Source organism: Rattus norvegicus, chromosome 14, assembly GCF_036323735.1.
Source record: "Rattus norvegicus strain BN/NHsdMcwi chromosome 14, GRCr8, whole genome shotgun sequence".
Lineage (NCBI taxonomy): Eukaryota > Metazoa > Chordata > Mammalia > Rodentia > Muridae > Rattus > Rattus norvegicus.
Genome location: NC_086032.1, coordinates 107,669,656 through 107,689,728, shown reverse-complemented (window position 1 = coordinate 107,689,728; position 20,073 = coordinate 107,669,656). Strand labels below are relative to the sequence as shown.

At 37.2% G+C, this 20,073-nt stretch overlaps 2 protein-coding genes across 7 annotated transcripts in view; one reads left to right on the top strand and one right to left on the bottom strand.

Annotated features, from left to right (window-relative positions):
* Rtn4 (reticulon 4) overlaps window positions 1–20,073 on the bottom strand; it is a 47,610-nt gene that overhangs the window by 8,882 nt on the left and 18,655 nt on the right. The window contains exon 1 of one of the 4 annotated variants that reach the window (XM_006251609.5): window positions 13,017–13,157. The exons of the other annotated variants lie outside the window; for them this stretch is intronic. Coding sequence (XP_006251671.1) covers window positions 13,017–13,050 — 34 coding nt within the window. The 5' untranslated portion in view covers window positions 13,051–13,157. Of the gene's footprint in view, window positions 1–13,016; window positions 13,158–20,073 lie in introns of those variants that run through there. 4 annotated transcript variants of the gene reach the window in all.
* Window positions 1–20,073, top strand: part of Eml6 (EMAP like 6) — a 354,900-nt gene that overhangs the window by 317,064 nt on the left and 17,763 nt on the right. Inside the window, exon 43 of one of the 3 annotated variants that reach the window (XR_010057763.1) lies at window positions 12,410–12,511. The exons of 1 other annotated variant lie outside the window; for it this stretch is intronic. The gene's annotated coding sequence lies outside the window, so the exon portion shown is untranslated. Of the gene's footprint in view, window positions 1–12,409; window positions 17,398–20,073 lie in introns of those variants that run through there. One more of the 3 variants, XR_010057762.1, reaches the window with a different exon arrangement.

Here is a 20,073-nt window from a genome sequence, read left to right as displayed (position 1 = left end):
TCACAGTCAACAAGGAGATCACAGCAATGTCAATAGTTTTCTGACATTGAGCTAGGCATGATGGTGGCATTCTAGCACCTGGGAGACTGAGCATGACTGTTCCAAGTTTCAGGCTAACCATACTAAAAGCAGGAAGTGCCAGGCCAGCCAGGTATGCATAACAAGATCATAACTCAAAACAGAAAGACAGCCTAGTGAAATGAGCAGAAAGCCAGGAAATGTACTTTTAAGGCTCTTTTCAATTCTAAAGTGTTAAAAAGTATATCTTTCCTGGGACTACTTGACTTATAATAGAGAACACTTGGTAACGTTTTAAAGTAAACATTACACTGTAATAGGAACTCAGAATGGGACAAAGAAACTAAAAGACACTTTAATACTCTGAAACAGAGAAGTCCATCTGCCATTAAGAACCAGGGGTCTGGAAAGAGAGCTCAGTGGTTAAGAACACTGGCTGCTCCTCCTGAGGTCCTGTCAATTCCCAGCAACCACATGGTGGCTCACAGCCATCTGTAACAGGATCCAATGTCTTCTGGTGTGTCTGAAGACAGCTGCAGTGTACTCTTTGGAAAAGAAAAAAAAAAAAAAGCCAGGAAACTGGCTGGACTCACACCCTCCATCTTCCTGAAGTCTAATAATGTCAACTTTTCCCCCTTAGGAACGCAAGGAAGGCAGTGAGTGCCATGACACAGACAGCAGTGGCAGCATAATTCCTGTGAAGTCCTGTGCGCTCTAATATAAGCCCAGACTCAAAGCTCTAGAGCTGGGTGACCTAGACTCAAACAGCAGCACAAAATTACTAGCAATGTAACCTCAGGCAAGCGCCAAACCCCTCTACACTTAGGGCCTCATCAATAAACTATATAAAAATAGGAATTGTCTCACTGACATGTGATTCATTAAATAAGGAACATGAATTGAGATTTTCCATCAATAAGATGATGAGATAAAGCACTTGATACAGTCTTAGTATTAAGGCAGGATTGTTATTAGTTGTGTCACTAATATCCCGCACACCCCCCCAAATCACCTTTATTTTCTAGGTGCTCAAGTAGTAAAGACACAGAAAAGGAAAACTTCAACATTATGATTCAGTTATTGACCTAAACTACAATGTCGCACATAAACATGTCACTTTAAAAACCACACAGGGAGAAAAAAAAAGAATTTTAAAACTTAGATGGATGGATAAGGTACTTACTTATGATTCCCTGGAATCTAAGTGGAGAAGAGCAAATGTTAAAGTTGACCTCTGACCTCCTCCACACAAGCATACCCAAATACATACACACAATATTACATTGTAACACCAAAGTAGAACTGAATAATCAGCAGATTTTTCTTTTCTTCCAATTAATATCAAAATACTCATATAAAAATGAGTACTCTCAAAGCACTCAAAGCCATTTACTCATCTGTAGTATCCCTACTGGTAAGAAGATCAAATACATGCACACACACTCACTGTGCCACACTGCTACAGTAAGAACATCTAACAACCGTTAAATCAAAACTGAACTTGCAAAGTGTGTGTGTGTGTGTGCGTGTGTGTGTGTGTGAACCAGAGAAAATTCATAGGTTTAACACTCAGTCAAGCTTTATAACTGATCTACAGGTTCTATACTAGTGAACAGAAATAGTAGGAAGAAAAGGCCAAGTTCAGGGCTCCAGAGACCTGCATCCTAGCACTAACCCTGCAACTGTGCAACTTAGGTGAGACTTGAACTGCTCGACTTGACGTAAGTTTTATCTTTAACAAACAAAGGGCGATAAATCTTCCAATTTCTTTTCCCTTTAGAAGTTAACATGATTTATATTACCACAAAGTAAAACCTCAGTCCTACACTCAAATTATTATTAGTGGGTCCTAATCAATGAACTTTTACTATTGGCATTAGCCTGTGACTATGCAACTTTAAAACAGATCTCCTTTTAAGATCTATACTTCTGAGTGTAGGAGGCTTAAATGTTTTAAACTGAACCTTCTCAGAAACATTATTATGTGCCAAACATAAACTTCATGAAATCAGTGAGCACTTAATCCTACCATTTTTCAAGCAATTGCACATAATTGTAATTATGAGAAAACCAAAAAATATATGAAAAGCTTTTTACACTTTAGAAGTGGAAGGTGATAGATATGAGACTTCCTGTTGTTAAAGCACCCTGTGCATGGTACCCTGTGAAGGGTCAGCACATTCAAGTTCTTCAGAACAGCGTATATCCGAATGTTTGATGAATAGGCAGAATATAAGCTAAGAGTCATTGCAGATAAAATGAATCACAAAGGCCAAGAACATCTTTGTTCTTAAAAAGATAAAGTATACGGTTCTAGTTAGGGTTTCTATGCTAAGGTGAAACATCATGACCAAAAGCAAGTTGGGGAGGAAAAGGTTTATTTGACTTGCACTTTCACACTATAGATCATCATTGAAGGAAGTCAGAACAGGAACTCAAATAGGACAGGAGCCTGGAAATAGAAGCTGATGTGGAAACCGTGGAGGAGCTGCTGCTTACTGGCACACTCCCCATGGCTTGCTCAGCCTACTTTCTTATAGAACCCAGGGATAGCATCACCCAAATGGTCTGGGTACTCTCCCATGAATCACTAATTAAGAAAGCTCTACAGACAATGTTGTAGAAGCAGTTCCTCAGTTGAGGTTCTCTCCTCTCAGATGACTCTAGCTTTTGTTAAGCTGACATATATAGCAGCATAGATGCCTACATTTACTTACCTACCAATGACAGGGCAGCTAGTACATTTAACAAGAACTCAGAGCAGAAAAGTATAATTAGGTTTTTAAACAGTCACTTTTCATGTGCTCGTGAATGAACTGAGAATGCACATACCACAGCACATGTGTGGAAATCAGGAGATACTTATGGGAGTCAGTTCTTTCTTTATACCATGTGGGTTCCAGGGACTGAATTCAAGATGTCAGACTTGGTGCCAAGCTATCTCGCTTGGTGCCCACTGAGCTATCTCACAGTTCCATCAAGTTTTTGAAAATACCTTTTAAAAGCAGTATGAATTTGATTAAACTAGTATACATATAATGAAACAGTGGTCTGCAAAGAAAGTAAGATGCCTATAATGATACTGGAATACAGAGTATTAAAAGAATCCTGAGAGGGGCTGGAGAGATGGCTTAGTGGTTAAGAGAACTGACTACTCTTCCAGAGGTTCGGGTTCAATTCCCAGCAACCACATGGTAGCTCGCAACCATCTGTAATGGGATCTGATGCTCTCTTCTGGAGTGTCTGAATATACAGCTACAGTGTATTCACATAAATAAAATAAATAAATCTTTTAAAAAAGGGGTGGGGGATCATGAGAACAAGGCCAGTCTTGGGCTACAACAGTGAATTTGAGACCAGTTTGGGATACATATAGCAAGACCCTATCTCTATAAAACAAACAAACCAAACAAAAACATGTCTAACCATGAAGTCTGAAGAAAAAAAAAACCTACTAAATAATATATTTACTTCTTTAATATTGGGATTATAAGTCTTACCTGTTTCTTTATGCATTTTTTGTGCTATTTGAAACTACCTCATTCTAGTGGCAACCACAATTTATAATCACAAAATACTGCCTTAATCCCTATTTGATACCATTAAAAGACAGTAATTGGAGTGGTACAATAGGATTTCTACTATAAGAACACCACCACGAACTGGGGAAGCAACTCAGTTGATACAGTGCTTGCTGGGTAAGCACAGGATCTAAGTTCAATTCCAAACACAGAAAGGCCAGCACAATGGCAAACACTTGTAATCCTCATGTCAGGAAAGCAGAGAGGTAGATTCTAGGGCTCACTGGCCAAACAGCCTACTCATATGTCAGCTCCAGGCCAAGAAGAGATCCTATCTCTGAACTACCACTCAAGACTGCCTTAGAGCCTCCATATCCACATGCTAGTGTGTACAGGGACATACACACTCATACACATAAAAAAGAATGCTACCTGATAATTTAGTAAATGATCAGATGCAATAAGATCTTGTCAGTACAAGACTTTAAAAAAAATCATACATGAAATACATACTGGAAATCATACATGAAAGAAAGTTCACAGATACCACATGAAAACTCATGACTATCTCAAAGCAAACACCACGAAGGTCAAGTTGAAGTAAGTCCTAGGAGTGCTGTAGTCGAGATGCTCATGAGACCATTCAGGAAGTACAGGCAGGAGGTAAGACACAGTGTTAATCACATACAGGGCAGAATACATTTTCCAAAGCACTGTGACAAGTACTAAAAGATTTTCAATCTCATTTTGTAAAGAGGTTGTCAGTGAAGCTGCAAGGAGGAAAAACACAAATTTCTAGCAAAAAGTTATCTAATTCATACTTGTCAAAAGTACTTTAGTTCCATATACTCTTTATGTTGGTTTTACTTTTTTAAAATTGGGAAGATTAAATTTACCCAAGAACAGTGATTCTTCATGGGAAAAAAAGGAAATAAAAATCCCAAGAGGGCTGGAGATGGCTCAGTGGTTAAGAGCACGGACTGCTCTTCCAGAAGTCGTGAGTTCAATTCCCAGCAACTACTTGGTGGCTCATAGCCATCTGTAATAGGATCTGATGCCCTATTACGGTTTGTCTAAACAGCTACGGTGTACACATAAACAAAATAAATCTTAAAAAAAAACCAAGAAATATATATCTACAGGCCTCTGATCAGAGACTTATATCATTAGTTAATTTAGAAATTTGTTCAATTCGGATTTCCAAATCAGGCAGACATCAGTAGATAACTACAGATCAACATCCCATATGAATCCAAAACAGTAATTTCACTATAATACTAACAAGTCAAAATCCTGCAATGCATACAGATTACTTCATAGCTTAGTAGGATCTGCTCTGAGAATGCAAGGTTAGTGCAGCATATGAACAACAACCCACACATTCACCGTAAGAACAAAAGAGGAATAAGACACACCACAATAGTTGCAGAAAAAGCATCTGATGAGGTCCAACATTATTTTATGGTTAACAGTCAACAAAACAGCAAGAAAAAAAAATTATCCTCAAACTGATCAAAAATACAATCTACAAAATCACAGTGAACATTCTTCATGGTGCAAGACTGGCATCTTCCCACTTAAAACTAGTAATAAGGGGTTGGGGATTTAGCTCAGTGGTAGAGCGCTTGCCTAGGAAGCGCAAGGCCCTGGGTTCGGTCCCCAGCTCCGGAAAAAAAAAAAAAAAAAAAAAAAAAACAAAAAAAACTAGTAATAAGACAAGGGTAACCTTTCTTTGACACTTCACACCCATAAATGCCCTGGAAATTTATGACCAGAATTTGGGCAATGAATATGACTGGACAAAAAGAAATTAAGGTATTTGTAGCTAATATGATCTTACAATTAGAATTTCCTAAGGAAGCCACAAAACAGCAATTCCCAAGCAAGTCTAGTGTCGCTGTGAATACAACATCATGCAAAGCCAACTGCAGTCTGAACAAACTTTCACAACCACTCTGTTAACATCACAGACAAAGAATATAATTCCTAGGAACATAGCTGAAAACAAACGAAATAAACTGAAAACTTAAGAGTTTAATGACTAAATTAAACAGAAAGATAGCCCAGTCTTGGATGACATATAGCATTCCTCTAATTAGTCCCAAGTGCAAATCCCATCAAAACAAAACCCCAGCTATGTCTCCAACAGAAACTGAGGAGACAGCTGAAAAAAAATCATCTGGATTAACCAAAACAATCCTGGGAAACAATAAGGAAGTTAGAGGGATCACATTTCTCCTCTACAAAATTGCCTACAAAACTTTTAATAACAAGAGGATGTCAAGCTAAAGGCAAGTTGGAGCTATGTGGCAAGACTCTGTCTCAAAGAAAACAAAACATAAGCCAGAACCTATAGTCACACCTATGGTTACACAGGAACATAAATGAAATACAATCAACTTTTACTTTTGTGGTCAGGTGAGTCTGACAACTAATCTATTAAGCCTCTTCAATAATGCTACTGGACAACTGGATGTCCACCAGCAGGAGAATGCCACTGGAGTCCCTAGACTCCCACATTTTATATTACATGAAAGGTTAACTTATGGGGTAGAGAGATGGCTCAGCCATTGATGGTTCCCAAATCTCTTGAACTTCAGTTCCAGAGGATCCGATCCCTTTAGCCTCAGTAGCTATCTGCATTCATGACAAACCGACTACTAAAAATAACAAAACATTGTTTTAAACTAACTCAAAATAGAATAAAAATCTAAAGATAGGAGTTTAAACTATAAAACGCTTTTAGGTGGTTGGCAAGATGGTTCAGTGGGAGCCTGGGGGCACCTGCCACCAAGCTTGATGATAAAGCATTTTATCTCCTAGACCTACATGGTAGAAGGCAAGAACTTAGCCCTATAAGCTGCCTTCTGACCTCTATACACACTCCTACACATACGCACATGAGGGGGAGCTTTTAAAAATAACAATTCTTTTAAAAGAAAAAAGTAGGTGTAGGTTGTCAAGACTTTGTATCTTTTGTTTCTTAAAGTATGGTATTAGCATAAACACAAGAGAAAGCAAACATACTGAGCCTCTTCTAATATAATATTTTATGTTTCAAAGGACATAATGAAGAAGGTGAAGACAATCTACAAAATTGGAGAAAACACAAAGTAAATAAGGGATAAGTAGATAAGGGATGCTAGAGAGAAGGCTCCTTTAGAAACACGCAGTTTGATTTCCACTGCCCCACTGTGACTCATAACAATGTATAACTGAAGCTCAGGGGACCCAGCCCCTCTACCAGCCACTATGGGCACCAGGCAGACACATGACACACACACTTAGGCAGGCAACACACTCACATGCAGGAAATTCTTATTAAAGTATCAGACAAAGGATGTTTTTATAAGGAACTCTTTAACTCTTACATATAAAATGTTCGTGGAACATCCCTTTTAAAGATCCAAGATAAACTGAACAATGATTTCCCCCTTTCAACTATTGGAAACGCATATGGGTTTATGCCAAGCAATTTAAATAAAATACCTATAATTTAGGGGGAAGAATGTATCTCCCTGCAGTTTTATCTTTGTTTTCAAATTTTAAAAATGTAGAACACTTTTTGATTATTCCATATAGTGTACTTTACCTAACTAAAATTGAAATTTAAGGGAGCCCAGTTTTTCTTTCACTGACTCAGTGCAAAGAGCTGCATACATTTGGTAATCACAGGTTGTCATCTGCTGTAGCTAAAAATAGTGCTAGACCAAATGCCTTACATGCACAAGTCATCCTGTTACATTTTCCTTAAATGAAATACGCATTTAAGTTAGCCTGAAGTCAGGTTTCGATTTTAAAGCTGTATTTAAAAACAACTTTAAAAAAAAATAATAAAGAATAGTGAGTTCCTACTATTCACTACATTTGACTTACTAATAATTAAAACCATGACTTATTTAGGTCATAAATCTTTCAATACAAACAGGGCTGACAAACTGATACAGTGGGTAAAAAGGCACAAGTTGGATGACCTGAGTCTGATACCTGGGACCCATAGGACCCATGGATGTCATCCTCCGATCTTCATATACACGGCAACATGGGGAGCCCACACACTTACACACATAAAAATTTTTCAATGTGGGGATAGGGGGCATCAATACAAAAATGGAATAGAAAATATCCCTAACTTCACATTTCCAATTTCTCTAAACCATGGTGTAGTTTTCCATTCATAGCAAAAGCTATAGATTTAATACCATTTTAAGTTAAAGTTAAGTATTTTTAATATGTATCTATCTACGTACTCCTAAACACGCCTTGCACAAAACATGACAACTTTTAGTTATAAAAATTAGTTATAAAGGTCTGCATACGTGGAGTACATGCATGTTCCTCATATTTTTTACAGAAAAAATCTCAATCTTGCAAAGTCTGTAGTCTGAAAGGAGACATTCCCAAATTTGTTTCAATATTCTCACTTTCAGGTATGCAAGGCTCTGTTAATGCTTCATGGCTTTTCATATTTGAGTTGGTTTACATTTATACAAAATAAACAAGGTGGTGGTGCTACATATAAGAAAAGCCAACACGTTATTATTTTAGTGCCTATCACACCTCTCACAAGCATACGAAGTAAATGTAAAAGCCATTAAACAGATCACACACACACACACACACACACACACACACACACACACAGCACCTTATATACACAGTTTAAGTCAACCTTGGCTATAATAAAGCACAGACGAATAATTTGGTCTCAGAACATAGCTCCAAGAATTCAAACAACACTGGCAAAATTAAATTCAACACCCGTAAGCCCAAATTCTACCAACAGAGATGAGATTAAGTTAAAAAAAAAAAAAGTAAAGAGAATTCTATTCACTGTTTAAACATTCTTCCTACAGTAAAGTATGTAATCCAGTCCTTAAGAGAAAGGATACCAGACTCAGTAGAAGTCTCAGGAGATTTAATCTTTTAACAGTACTAAGCTACTAACCACATCTACCTTTTCCCACAGTAGATATAATAAGACTATTGCTCTTTTTTTCTTAAGAGTGAGAACCAGGCGCTGGAGAGATGGCTCAGTGGTTGAGAGCACTGACTGCTCTTCCAGAGGTCCTGAGTTCAATTCCCAGCAACCACATGGTGGCTCACAGCCATGTGTAATGAGATCTGATGCTTTCTTCTGGTGTGTCTGAAGACAGCTACAGTATACTTATATATAATAAAGAAATCTTTAAAACACACACACACACACACACACACACACACACACACACACACACACACAAAAGCCTTTCTCTATTTTCTACAATGCAGTCCCGCTACTTACAAAAAAAAAAAAAAGAAAAATCTAGAAAAAGACAATGAATGAATGACCAAGTTTAAGTGAGCTTTAGCTCAATTTAGAATTAAAAACAGGTATTTTCCTAAGATTAGCAGTTCTTAAAATTGGTTAATGACAAACTCAGCCTAACTCCTCCCTAGGCTCAAGGGAAGGCTAGCATTTCAGGCACCTGGGCAGGCCCTTTGCTCCTCCCCGCTTAGCAGTAGCACATACACCTACACCTCATCCACTTCAAGCTTTCACAGAAGTTGAAATGACTTCCAGACAAGACTAGGAAGCCCTATACGAGTTCACAAGGGAAGACTGCAAGAGTCTTGAAGCATAATCAAACTGAATTTTAATGCTACTGAAACTTCTCACGAAGGTCATCTAAAGCAGTTGAACTTCCCAATCTACAAAAGCACTAGTAAAAATAGGCAATATTACACTTTCTCCTAAAATCTGACAGTCTGTAATCACTTTTTCTTCATCCTAAACAGCTTCTCTACAACCAGTCTTCTCTTGGTGAAACCACGCCCTCCTGCTCCTTCTACTGCTGTTAGAGCTAACTTCTCCTGGTACTCCACTAATGCAGGCTCGGAGCTACTGGCTTTGCTTCCCTATCTTTAGCTTTTGAAGAAGATACCCTCACTTTGCATTTGTTGTATATTCTTTATCATTGCTTGGCATTTCCATCACTTCAAAGTGTCTGGAACTCAATTTGGCCTTCAAAATGAAATCTGATGCTAAGCACAGTTGTTCATTGCGATTGTGACTTCATATAGTCCTGCAACCTATGAGAAGTATCAAATATTTCTTCACTTATTGTTCTTAAATCTGTTACTTCCTTTTCATTCCCACTTCAGATGAGGAGGTTCTGGGTGTTCTTTTGTAAAAACCGGGCATAACTACAGCCATCCCAAACTCAGGCTTTTCTCCTCCAGCTTATACTACACCACAGATGGCCTTCTGAACCAGTCATCAGTTATTACTACTTACTTAAAACATCAAACCAACACAACCTGGCCCAGAACATCTTGTCATAAAACCCCAGAGAACCTCAAAACTGGAACCCTATAAAAACTTAGAGGAAGTTTCTTACCTAGTCAAAATCAAAGCATATTAGAACTGAAGTGTGAGCCCCTAGATTGTTTTCCAAATCTGCCCAGTAATAAAATGATGACACCAGATTGCCAGACCCTATAAACTTGCTTTGATAGAATCACAGGAATCATTTTTTTTTTTTGTGAACCACAGAGAAGCTTCAGGAAATCTGACCTAGACCTTCTAACCTTCTGTCATCTTTGATCCTACAAATCTATCTTTCCACTATTATCCTATACAATCTACTCTATCCAAAATATTCTAGTCACTGTCTTGGTCCTATCTTCTTAGTGCTTACAAAGCAGGTGTGATTAGAAAGGAAGGAAAAACTACAGGGATGGGAAGAGAACAGAGCCCAACAGAGCCGCTCACCTGGTGAAGCCTCTTACCAACTAAGAATCAAGAATTCCAACAAAATTAACATTTGCAAATTCTTAGGAATCTCAACGGAAGTCCAGCTTACAAACAAAAGGGCATGTCCTAGTTCCTGGTGCAACCCTAAACTCCTGAGTTTATCTTATTAGGTTTGAGCCCATCCAAGGAACTATGAGTTCTATAATCTCATGTACAGAAAAAGTTTCTGAGCAATCCTTTGAAATGTACCTTGAGAGCCACAAAAATGCTATGCTGCTGCTAATTCCAATTCTTTGAGAACTGTGAGCACAGTATATTATATTTTCTTCCCAGGCACCTCTTTGTCTTTAATCTTTTCTTCCTACCGTATGGTCTAAATTTCTTTCCTGTACTGTCTGAAAAAGAACCTGCGGGCTGACCTGGGTTACAGTGTGGAGTTGTCTCTCTCTGCTGCTGACATCACTCTTCCATCACTCTCCCATCACTCTCCCATCACTCTCCCATCACTCTTCCATCAGTCTTCCATCACTCCTCCGTCACTCCTCCATCACTCTTCCATCACTCCTCCATCACTCTCCCATCACTCTTCCATCACTCTTCCATCACTCCTCCATCACTCTTCCATCACTCCTCCATCACTCTCCCATCACTCCTCCATCACTCTTCCATCAGTCTTCCATCACTCTTCCATCAGTCTTCCATCACTCCTCCATCACTCCTCCATCACTCCTCCATCACTCTTCCATCACTCTTCCATCAGTCTTCCATCACTCTTCCATCACTCCTCCATCACTCCTCCATCACTCTCCCACACACCTGACCTGACTCACAAGTCTTCCTTCCTTCCTTCATCTTCATCTAACTTTTCCATAGAACCTCAATAATGAAATATTATAGATTTCATTTGTCAACATATTCTGCCAATAAACAGAAAATAGTAAGACTGTAACAATACCAATTATAATACTGTTCTTTACCAAAACGACTAGATATCTAATAAGCAAAAACATTTAAAACTTCACCAAAACAAAAGCAAAGCCAAACACGAAATCAGAATTCTATTTGTTACTGGTGACAGATTTGGGAAGGGAGTCTGGGAGGACAATGCAGGTCTGGGGGACCAGGCCTGAGTCTATTATTTTAAGTTTACCCAGACACCTCAGGATAGGTTCCTTCTTCTAGGTTCCTCACTTTTTCAAAGTAAGGAAAAACTCATTCACCTCAAGCATCTCAGTGATTTCCAATTTAAATCTTACTATATATGATCTTTAGCATTAGCAGCTGATACAGAAAAACACTAAAATATAACAACACCTAGATATGGAAAAAAATAAAGTTGGTCTGACTTACTGAAACAAGCACTAAAAACAAAAGGCACTAAAAAGTATCAGCCGACCAGATTTACAAACAAATAAAGCAAGGCTCAGCAGAGAGATTCAAGAGTGATTCTCAGTTTGTTTAAGAGCCTTTAATAGTTAAATCTCTGATAAAAGGTAGATTCTACTGCATCTTAATCTCTTGTCTTTATATCCCTGCATTATCTTAGTAAGAGCTTAATATTTTAATACTAGACAATTGAAGTTGTTCACACTAAGACTTGAAAGTTGCAGAATGGGCCTACTGTGGCTTTTCACCCACTTTATTATATTTATATTTGGTAAGTATCTTTCTACTTACCAAAAACTAGCATATTGATTCACTTCACCTTTAACATTTAGGACTAAGCTAAAGAAAAGGCCTTTTTATAATAAAGCTCACAGCTTTTCCCCTTTATGTTCAATAAAAGATCTTTAACAAAGACTCATTTGAATTCAATGTTAAACTTACCTTTCCCCTACATTTTTCTTGGTTGGTTTTGGTTTTGTTTTTAAAGCAGGTCATTGCTGCAGAAATGCTTTTAGCATTATCCCTGTGTTAATAACAAAAGAATAGCCAGGAAAACAAAACCAAACCCTTTGAGTGATATGCTTATTTGGGCCACTTAAGAACAAGTCTAACAATTTTTAAGACAACTTATTCAGATACATGACTCGTTGCTGTTCTCTTTCTCTCTCATATTAAATAGCAGTTGTCAAGCAACATAATAAAATGCTGTTAAAATAATTCAAGTCGATATTTTACTACTACTTTGCAGGTTTAAATTCTTACACAATGAGCCACAGAGACTTTAAAGGATCTGAATTTTCAAGAGGAGGAAGGGGATCAAGATCACTGATTGGTTATTATAAGGACAAAGGTTAGTACTTTAAATTTAGATATGCATTTAAAACTATGAAATACAGAAAAGTTAAAATAAGAACTTCAAAGATTCCCATTTGATTTTCAAAGATAGCAATGCAACTCTGCTACCTACAAATCTATGGACAAATTTCAGGCACACCAGCTGAGATTTATTTAAAATCGTCATGAAATGCCATCAGACTACAGAGATGGTTATACATTCTTCACACCAAAGCGGCCAACAAATGAGAGAGATGTTAATCCTATACCAATTTCAACACACAAGATTAGAAAGAAACACAACAGACAGGTCTAAAATGACTAAACCGAACACCACTGAAACAGAATATGACATCTTTTCTGTACACAACCGACTGTAAAAACACCGGAGGCAGCTGTTTTGCTTTAATCTTAAGCATTTCATGCTCACAGGCTTCACCTTCAATCCTAAGTATATCTAAACTGCAAAGCTTACCCACGAACTCTTAGTGGTTACATAAAAGAACGAGTGAAAGACATACCCTTGTCCTTCCAATGTTTCTTCTGTCCGTCCATTTCTTGCCACGATCTGCCCTCCAGCAGCAATTACAAATTATGCATACCAACAGAAACGCTGTAAACTGCAAAATTCTCCCTGAGACATGAAACACCCGCTTCCCCAGACTAAGCCTGCAGTCCCTGCTGCACAACTGCAGCAGGGCTGGAGTCACCTGATGTCTTCGGGGTGTGGAGCAAGCTGACGCAGTACAATCTGTAACTAGGCTACTAATACTCAGACATTAATGCTTTCCTTCTATCTGATTATTGTCCTATCCGTTTGCTTGCTGTGCATGCCAAATGGAGCTGCCTTTGCAGGGAAGGGGACAGCTACCAAAAAAAACCAAAACCAAAAAACCAGCTACCAAAGAAAGGGAAAGACTTCCAACAGAGCCAACCACTAAATATACCTAAACACACAGACTGAATCTGCACCAGACTTCTCTTTTCTTTCTCGAGGGACAGTTCAATTGTGCTTCTGTGTTTTCAGTTTCACTTGAAACTCTAAAATCAACAGTTAACCCACAAGACAGAAATGGACTAATCCAAATGGGTTAATAACTTCAGTTTCAAGGTTGCAAACTTCCCTTTTTTTTCTGGATTTACTGAGCTTAAAGCGATCATACTTTGTATCCTGGAAAGTATGATCGGAAAAAAAAATCAATGTATTTATGTTTATTAAATTAATTATTTCAGTGGAGAAATTTTCAGTTTCAGTCACCTAAGCTTTTTTTTTCTTTACATTTCTAAAAATCTAGATTCCTCCAAATATATTTATCACCTGCTCCAATTCAATCTTTTAGTAAATACTCAACTACCTACCACTGCAATAGATCTTTGGCTGGGGGAGAAATAGTCAGGTGCTAATAACTATATCATTTGCCCCATGAAAACGGCATAATTTAATAACCATAAACAAATGGTTACAGAATTTCTCATTTTTCAAGTTTATTAAACTTGCAGTCAGTCATTCCAGTGTAGACTGTCTTTCTAATGTTCTACAACTGTTTTTACCTGATGCTAAATTTGCCTAAGCAGAAAAGGAAATGCATAGTGGCAATTCAATCAGCTAAACTATTTTTAAATACATGTGGCATACTAAGATACAATGTATATAATCAATGCATAGAAGTGCATGCATCTCATGTCTGTAACCACACTGAAACGGGGACATTATTCTGAAATTTGCTGTGTGTGGACTGCAAAACCTTGAGAAATCCTTAAGTGTTCAGAATGCCAATTATTCATTTTCTATGTCTCTCTTGCTTAATTATAAATAAAAGCAATTTTAAAAGAATTTTAAAGTATTTTCAGTTCAAGAACTAATATTTAACTTTACTTGCTTGAGACCTTGGATGATATAATTGTTTTGAGAACACTGTCTCCACCATATTACATCAAGGATGAAAATGTGTGACCGCTTCACATAACAGTTTAACATACAAAACTGTTCAGTAAATACAGAATACTTCCATGCCAATATTTTTAAGCTCTTTCAAACTGACAAGGACGGGGAAGCGTAGCTAACTTGTAAAGTGTATGCCTAGCAGGCTCAAGGCATGGGTTCTAATCTGAGCTCCACTAGAACAAAATCAGAAGACAGTAAATAGTTACCTTCAAGTTACATATTTTCTAAGATCAAAGTATTCAGCATATATGTAACTTACATATTTATAATACTTGACTTGTATGCTGTTTTAAGGCGCCAAGAATGTGTGTGTAATAATCCACTCACATGAATGTTAAGTGTACTTTTCATACTCTAAGCTTATATCTAAGAAAGCAAATTGTAAGCCTTTAAATTCAGAAGTTTTTCAACCTTCAGAATGATACTTAGTTCTTTAGGTTTAGTTATTACAATTTAAGCTAAGTACAGAGAAAACTACCTTTTATGGGTACCCGCTGACATTTTCACCCACTTTTTTCTCAGTGTTTTAAAACTGCAGTTTTTAAGTTATTTTTTAATCTGAAAAGCAAACCAGCAAAGCTTATGAGTACATAACTTATGGGTCATATTTTTTTCATCAAACTTCATCTAAATTAATTTAAATACCAATCTTTTTTTTTCTTTTTCTTTTTTCTTTTTTTCAGAGCTGGGGACCGAACCCAGGCAAGCGCTCTACCACTGAGCTAAAAATCCCCAACCCCAATACCAATCTTTAAAAATACAATTCTTTCAAGGCTAGTCCTCAAATAATACACATGCAACCTAACTTGCAGCACGATGCTCGGTTATTTGGTGTAGTAGTCTATTCTCTCTTTTAAAAGTATAGGATGCCAAAGGAAGAGTCACAGATCAATCAAGTTTCCATACATAATGCTTAAAAAATAAAACCAAAGACTTACAAGGTCTCTCCAATTCACTTCTGAAGAGTACAATGCTCTAAAATTACCTTTCAATCTCTCTCTTCCTTACTCAAAACACTATGTTTTTTTACAATGCATGGTTAACTAATAAAAATATTATTAAATAAGTTCCTAATTAAAAAAAATCTCTGCAAGTGTTCATAAAAAACAAAACAAAGTAGCATGTGTGAGTATTTTTTTTAAATAAAGCTTACATCTATTTGGAAGGATTTAAGCACAAGAGAACTGTCTCAAAGCAAATGTGAAAGCCCAGAATGATACAGACCTTTAAACCAGCATTGGGAAAGCAGTCAGATAGCATTCTCTGAGTTCAAAGTCAGCTAACACTATATAAAAAGCTATGTAATTTTTGTTTCAAAAAAGAAAGAAAAAAAAACCCCTGAGAGTTAAGTCCCCGTGTCCCCCGCCTCTCTCAAGCTCCATTCCTCCCTCTACTTTCTTTTACTTTTAATGCCAGCGAAACTTTTGATTTGTTTTGCTTTTTCCTTCCTTTTTGTTTCTATACAATGTTTAAAGGCACAGGGAAATTTAAAAAAGAAAGAAAAGAAAGCAACATTTACTTTGCTTGTATACTGTTTTGAGAAGTTACAATTTCTATGTCTACTAACATTGGAATCTTTCATTAATATGAAACAGTGATAGCTACATAACAGTCTTGAAACTAATTTTAGAATTCTAAGCACAAAGAGGTACAAAACTAGATGTTTTACTACTAAAAGACTTTAACAACCATAAACCCCACACCATATGCTGTAATCTAATGCCCTCTATGGACTAAAAGTCAGTACTACAACAATGGTAAACTCAATATTCAAAAATGGAAAAGGATTTGAAATCTAGAAAATGAATTAACATTCAAAATTACAAAAAAAAGACTGAGCATTTTCAAAGCCTCTTAACATCACACGGCAATTTCAATATGTGAATATTAAAATCCAAGGAAGCTGAAAATGTTTCTCTAGCACCAGGAGGCTAGATCAGAATATGATGGGAACAAATACAACTTCGAGAATCCAGACAATCATAAAAAAAAAAATCAGAATTAAAAGTAAAAATAAAACGAGTATTTAAAAAAAAACAAAACAGGTTTTCCTTTGTGAAGTCAAACCGTCCACTGACATACCTCATTGAATATGAGAGCAGGTGAGTGCGCCTACACACACACACAGACAGACACATACAGACACAGACACACACAGACACACAGACACACACACACAGTTAATGTTAAAGACCCAAAGTATTTATAAACTTACAATTTAAAAGTTAAGTCATTAGGCCTTTTACTTTAACGCGAACACATTAAGGAAATAAGTTTTGGGAATCTTCGGGGTCATTTCAGAATGCTTATAGCATAACTCAAGTATTTAATTCTGTACAAAAATGTCAAAATTCAAAATAGTTTATAAATTCATTTTTAAAATCACTGGCAAGTGTGAAATTTTGTGACCAACCACATTTATTCAGTGTGATTAATTTCAAATATTCCATATGAATGGTTATCTATTACCAACACTAGATGGCACCAACACCCTAGTCTGCATTTGATTGCCTAAAGGATAATTGGGAAGGTAGGAAAGGTATTGTCAATCACTGAAACAGTTGAATAGAATAGTTGCCTGGCACGAGAAGGCTAGATCATAATTTGATGGGAATAACTACAAAAATTCAGACAACCATAAATAAATCAGTACTAAGAATAAAATGATGAGTAGTTAAAAGAAACAGGCTTTCCTTTGTAAAAAGTCAAACTGTCGGGCTGGGGATTTAGCTCAGTGGTAGAGCGCTTATCTAGGAAGCACAAGGCCCTGGGTTCGGTCCCCAGCTCCGAAAAAAAGAACCAAAAAAAAAAAAAAAAAAAAAAAAAAGTCAAACTGTCCACTGACATGTAGCATAAAAATCTTAGGAAACAGAAGATTTTGCATCCTGCAACATAAAAATAAGATCATAAAAATGAACAAAAGTTGAACAAGTAATTCATAAAAACTAAAGCACAAATGACCAATAAATGTTTGAAATCCTAGCTTTGGTAGTAATACACAGGAAGTTAATAAAAGGAATATAAATAAGAAAAGAAGTAGTCAGAGAAAAAAAACCCTATTTTCAGATCTTCCAATTCTATATATCAGAGACCCTCAGGTCTCCACAAGAAGGCTTATAATCTGATAAACACCTTCTACAAAATGGTTAGGATTCAAAGTTAGCACTAAAAAGAAAAAAGACACCAATAGACTGTCTATATACCATCAAAGGACACACTGAACAAGAAACAAGTGGAGCCAGGACCGGTGAAGAGCACTTAATCCCAGCACTTTAAAACCCTTGGAACAAACCTAACAAAGAAAGTTAAAAACCTCTACCATGAAAACCTTTAAGACACTAAAAATAAAACTGAAGCAGTGGGGCTGGAGAGACGGCTGAATGACTAACACTTGGATCACAATGCTGTTTCCAGAATCAACGTGATAGCTGACAACCATCTTTAACTCCAGTTCCAGGACATTCAATCCACTCTGACCTCCCGGGCACCAGGTACTCATCTGATGCATACATACAGGCAATACAGGCAAACACTCATACACATAAAACCAATCTGAAGAAACCCAAGTAGTTGGGCAGACCTGTGGAGGATTTTCTTGATTTGATCATTTGAGATGGGAAGACTCACCTTAAACCTGGATTATTTGACGGTGGAAAGAAGATCCAACCTAAATCTTGACCAGCCCACATAAAAAGGACATCAAGAAGGAAGCTTTTGTTTTTTGCCTACTTATCCTCAGTCTTCCTGGCAAGATCATCTATCCCATGAAAGGCACTCCTCTGCTGGTGTTAGAATCTACTTCTGTGAAGTTCCAACATAGACTCAAGACCAGTGGTTCTAAAGGAATTATCTAGAACCCTTGCACAAGACAGAAATAGCTATGACTTTCAGTCTTATAATCAGATCCTTGACCTTTCTTTCAAGATATAGCCATTGTTGGACCACAGTCTGTAAAGCTACTTTTACAAAACACTCTCACACACACACTCCCCCCCCCCTCTCTCTGTGTCTGCCAGTTTTTTGGTCTCCCCAACTCTCAAAAGAAATATAGTATAGTATTTCAACCATGCCAAAGCAATTAGAAGTACCTGCTTTTAATAGATGCTTATTTTAATTAGGAAAATTATCAAGCAGAAAAATCTTATCTAATTCCATTCCTTTTACAGAAAAGGAAGTCAACATCTAGATAGATTGTGAGAAAGACTAAAATTCAAGTCATTCAAATTATACAAACACTTCCTGTGAACTTTATGGACTATACACATTTGTTGTTTTGTTTTCTCCAAGACAGGGTTTCCAGGTTTGGCTGTCCTGGAACTCACAATGTAGACCATTGTTACATGCAAATTATACTCTATTCCCCCAGTGAGAATGGACATAGCAGCTAATGCTAATTTAAAAACGACTGAACCAGCTGGGCAGTAGTAGTGCAACCTAGCACCCAGGAGTTGGAGAAAGGTGGATTTCTGAAAATTTGAGGATAGCTTGGTCTACAGAGCAAGTTCCAGGACAGCCAGGGCTACATAGAGAAACTCTGTCTCAAAAAAAAAACCAAAAAGACATGGGAATGCTAATTATTTGATCACTGCATAGTTATCAAATTATCTCATCGTACCCTAAACATATATGTAGATTTTTTAGTTAAAAACAATTATCATTCAATTTAGAGTTTTTAAAAATGGGCAGGAATGATGGCTCAGAAGATAAAGCACCTTCCACACAAGCACAAGAACCAGATTGCATCTTAGAACTACAAAAAGCCAGGTGGGCACAGTGACCCACCTGTAATACCAGCACATGGGAAGCGGAGATAGGGTCCCTAGAACAGACTAGCTAGCCATCCGTAAGATTTGCCTCAATTTAAGTGGTTGCAGATGATTCCCAATATCAACCTCAGGGGCACACACATACTCTGTCTCTTTCTCCACACACATTAAGAGAAAAGGGTTGAGCTTAAGTCATAAATGATTTTTCTTGAAGATATCGTTTCCTCCTTAAAAATCAGCACCAACTCATTCTTCAGCATTTTCATCTAGCCTCCAAAGGCACTGCTGCTCTTTAATCCTTTTAATTCCAAACTAGGAGGCTACAGACATTAGGTTTCCCTAAGAACATATGAAAATCAGACTTTTGGGAGATAGTGTGAAGGTGGAAGGTGATTTCACAGGTATTTCAATACTGCTCACATGCCTACTTCTCCTTAGCCTTATCTCACTGCACTGTCATGCGGCTCTGTGCTTCACTGCATGCCTAGTTTCCCCTACGGCATTAACTTGCAGCTTGAAATCTCCTATTGATTCTGAGCCATCTCTTCCAAGCCTTCATTTTTATTTTATTTTTTTACAAAGCATTACTTCTTTCACCTCCCTTTCATTAAAACCTGGCTCTTCCTTGCATTGCTTTCTCTGTGGTGATTCTAAAAAAAAAAAAAAAAAAAAAAAAAAAAAAAAAAAAAAATCAAGGCTGCTTACTCTGCCATATTTGAACAACTGGAGACAGGGTGTGTCAAGTACTCTCTGCTATCTAATGCTGCTTCCAGACCCAGACCATCATTTCAGAAGCCTGGCTGGGTCACACATGTTCTCTTTTCTTGCTGCTATTCTCCTTATCAGTTACCCAAATGCCTTTACCAA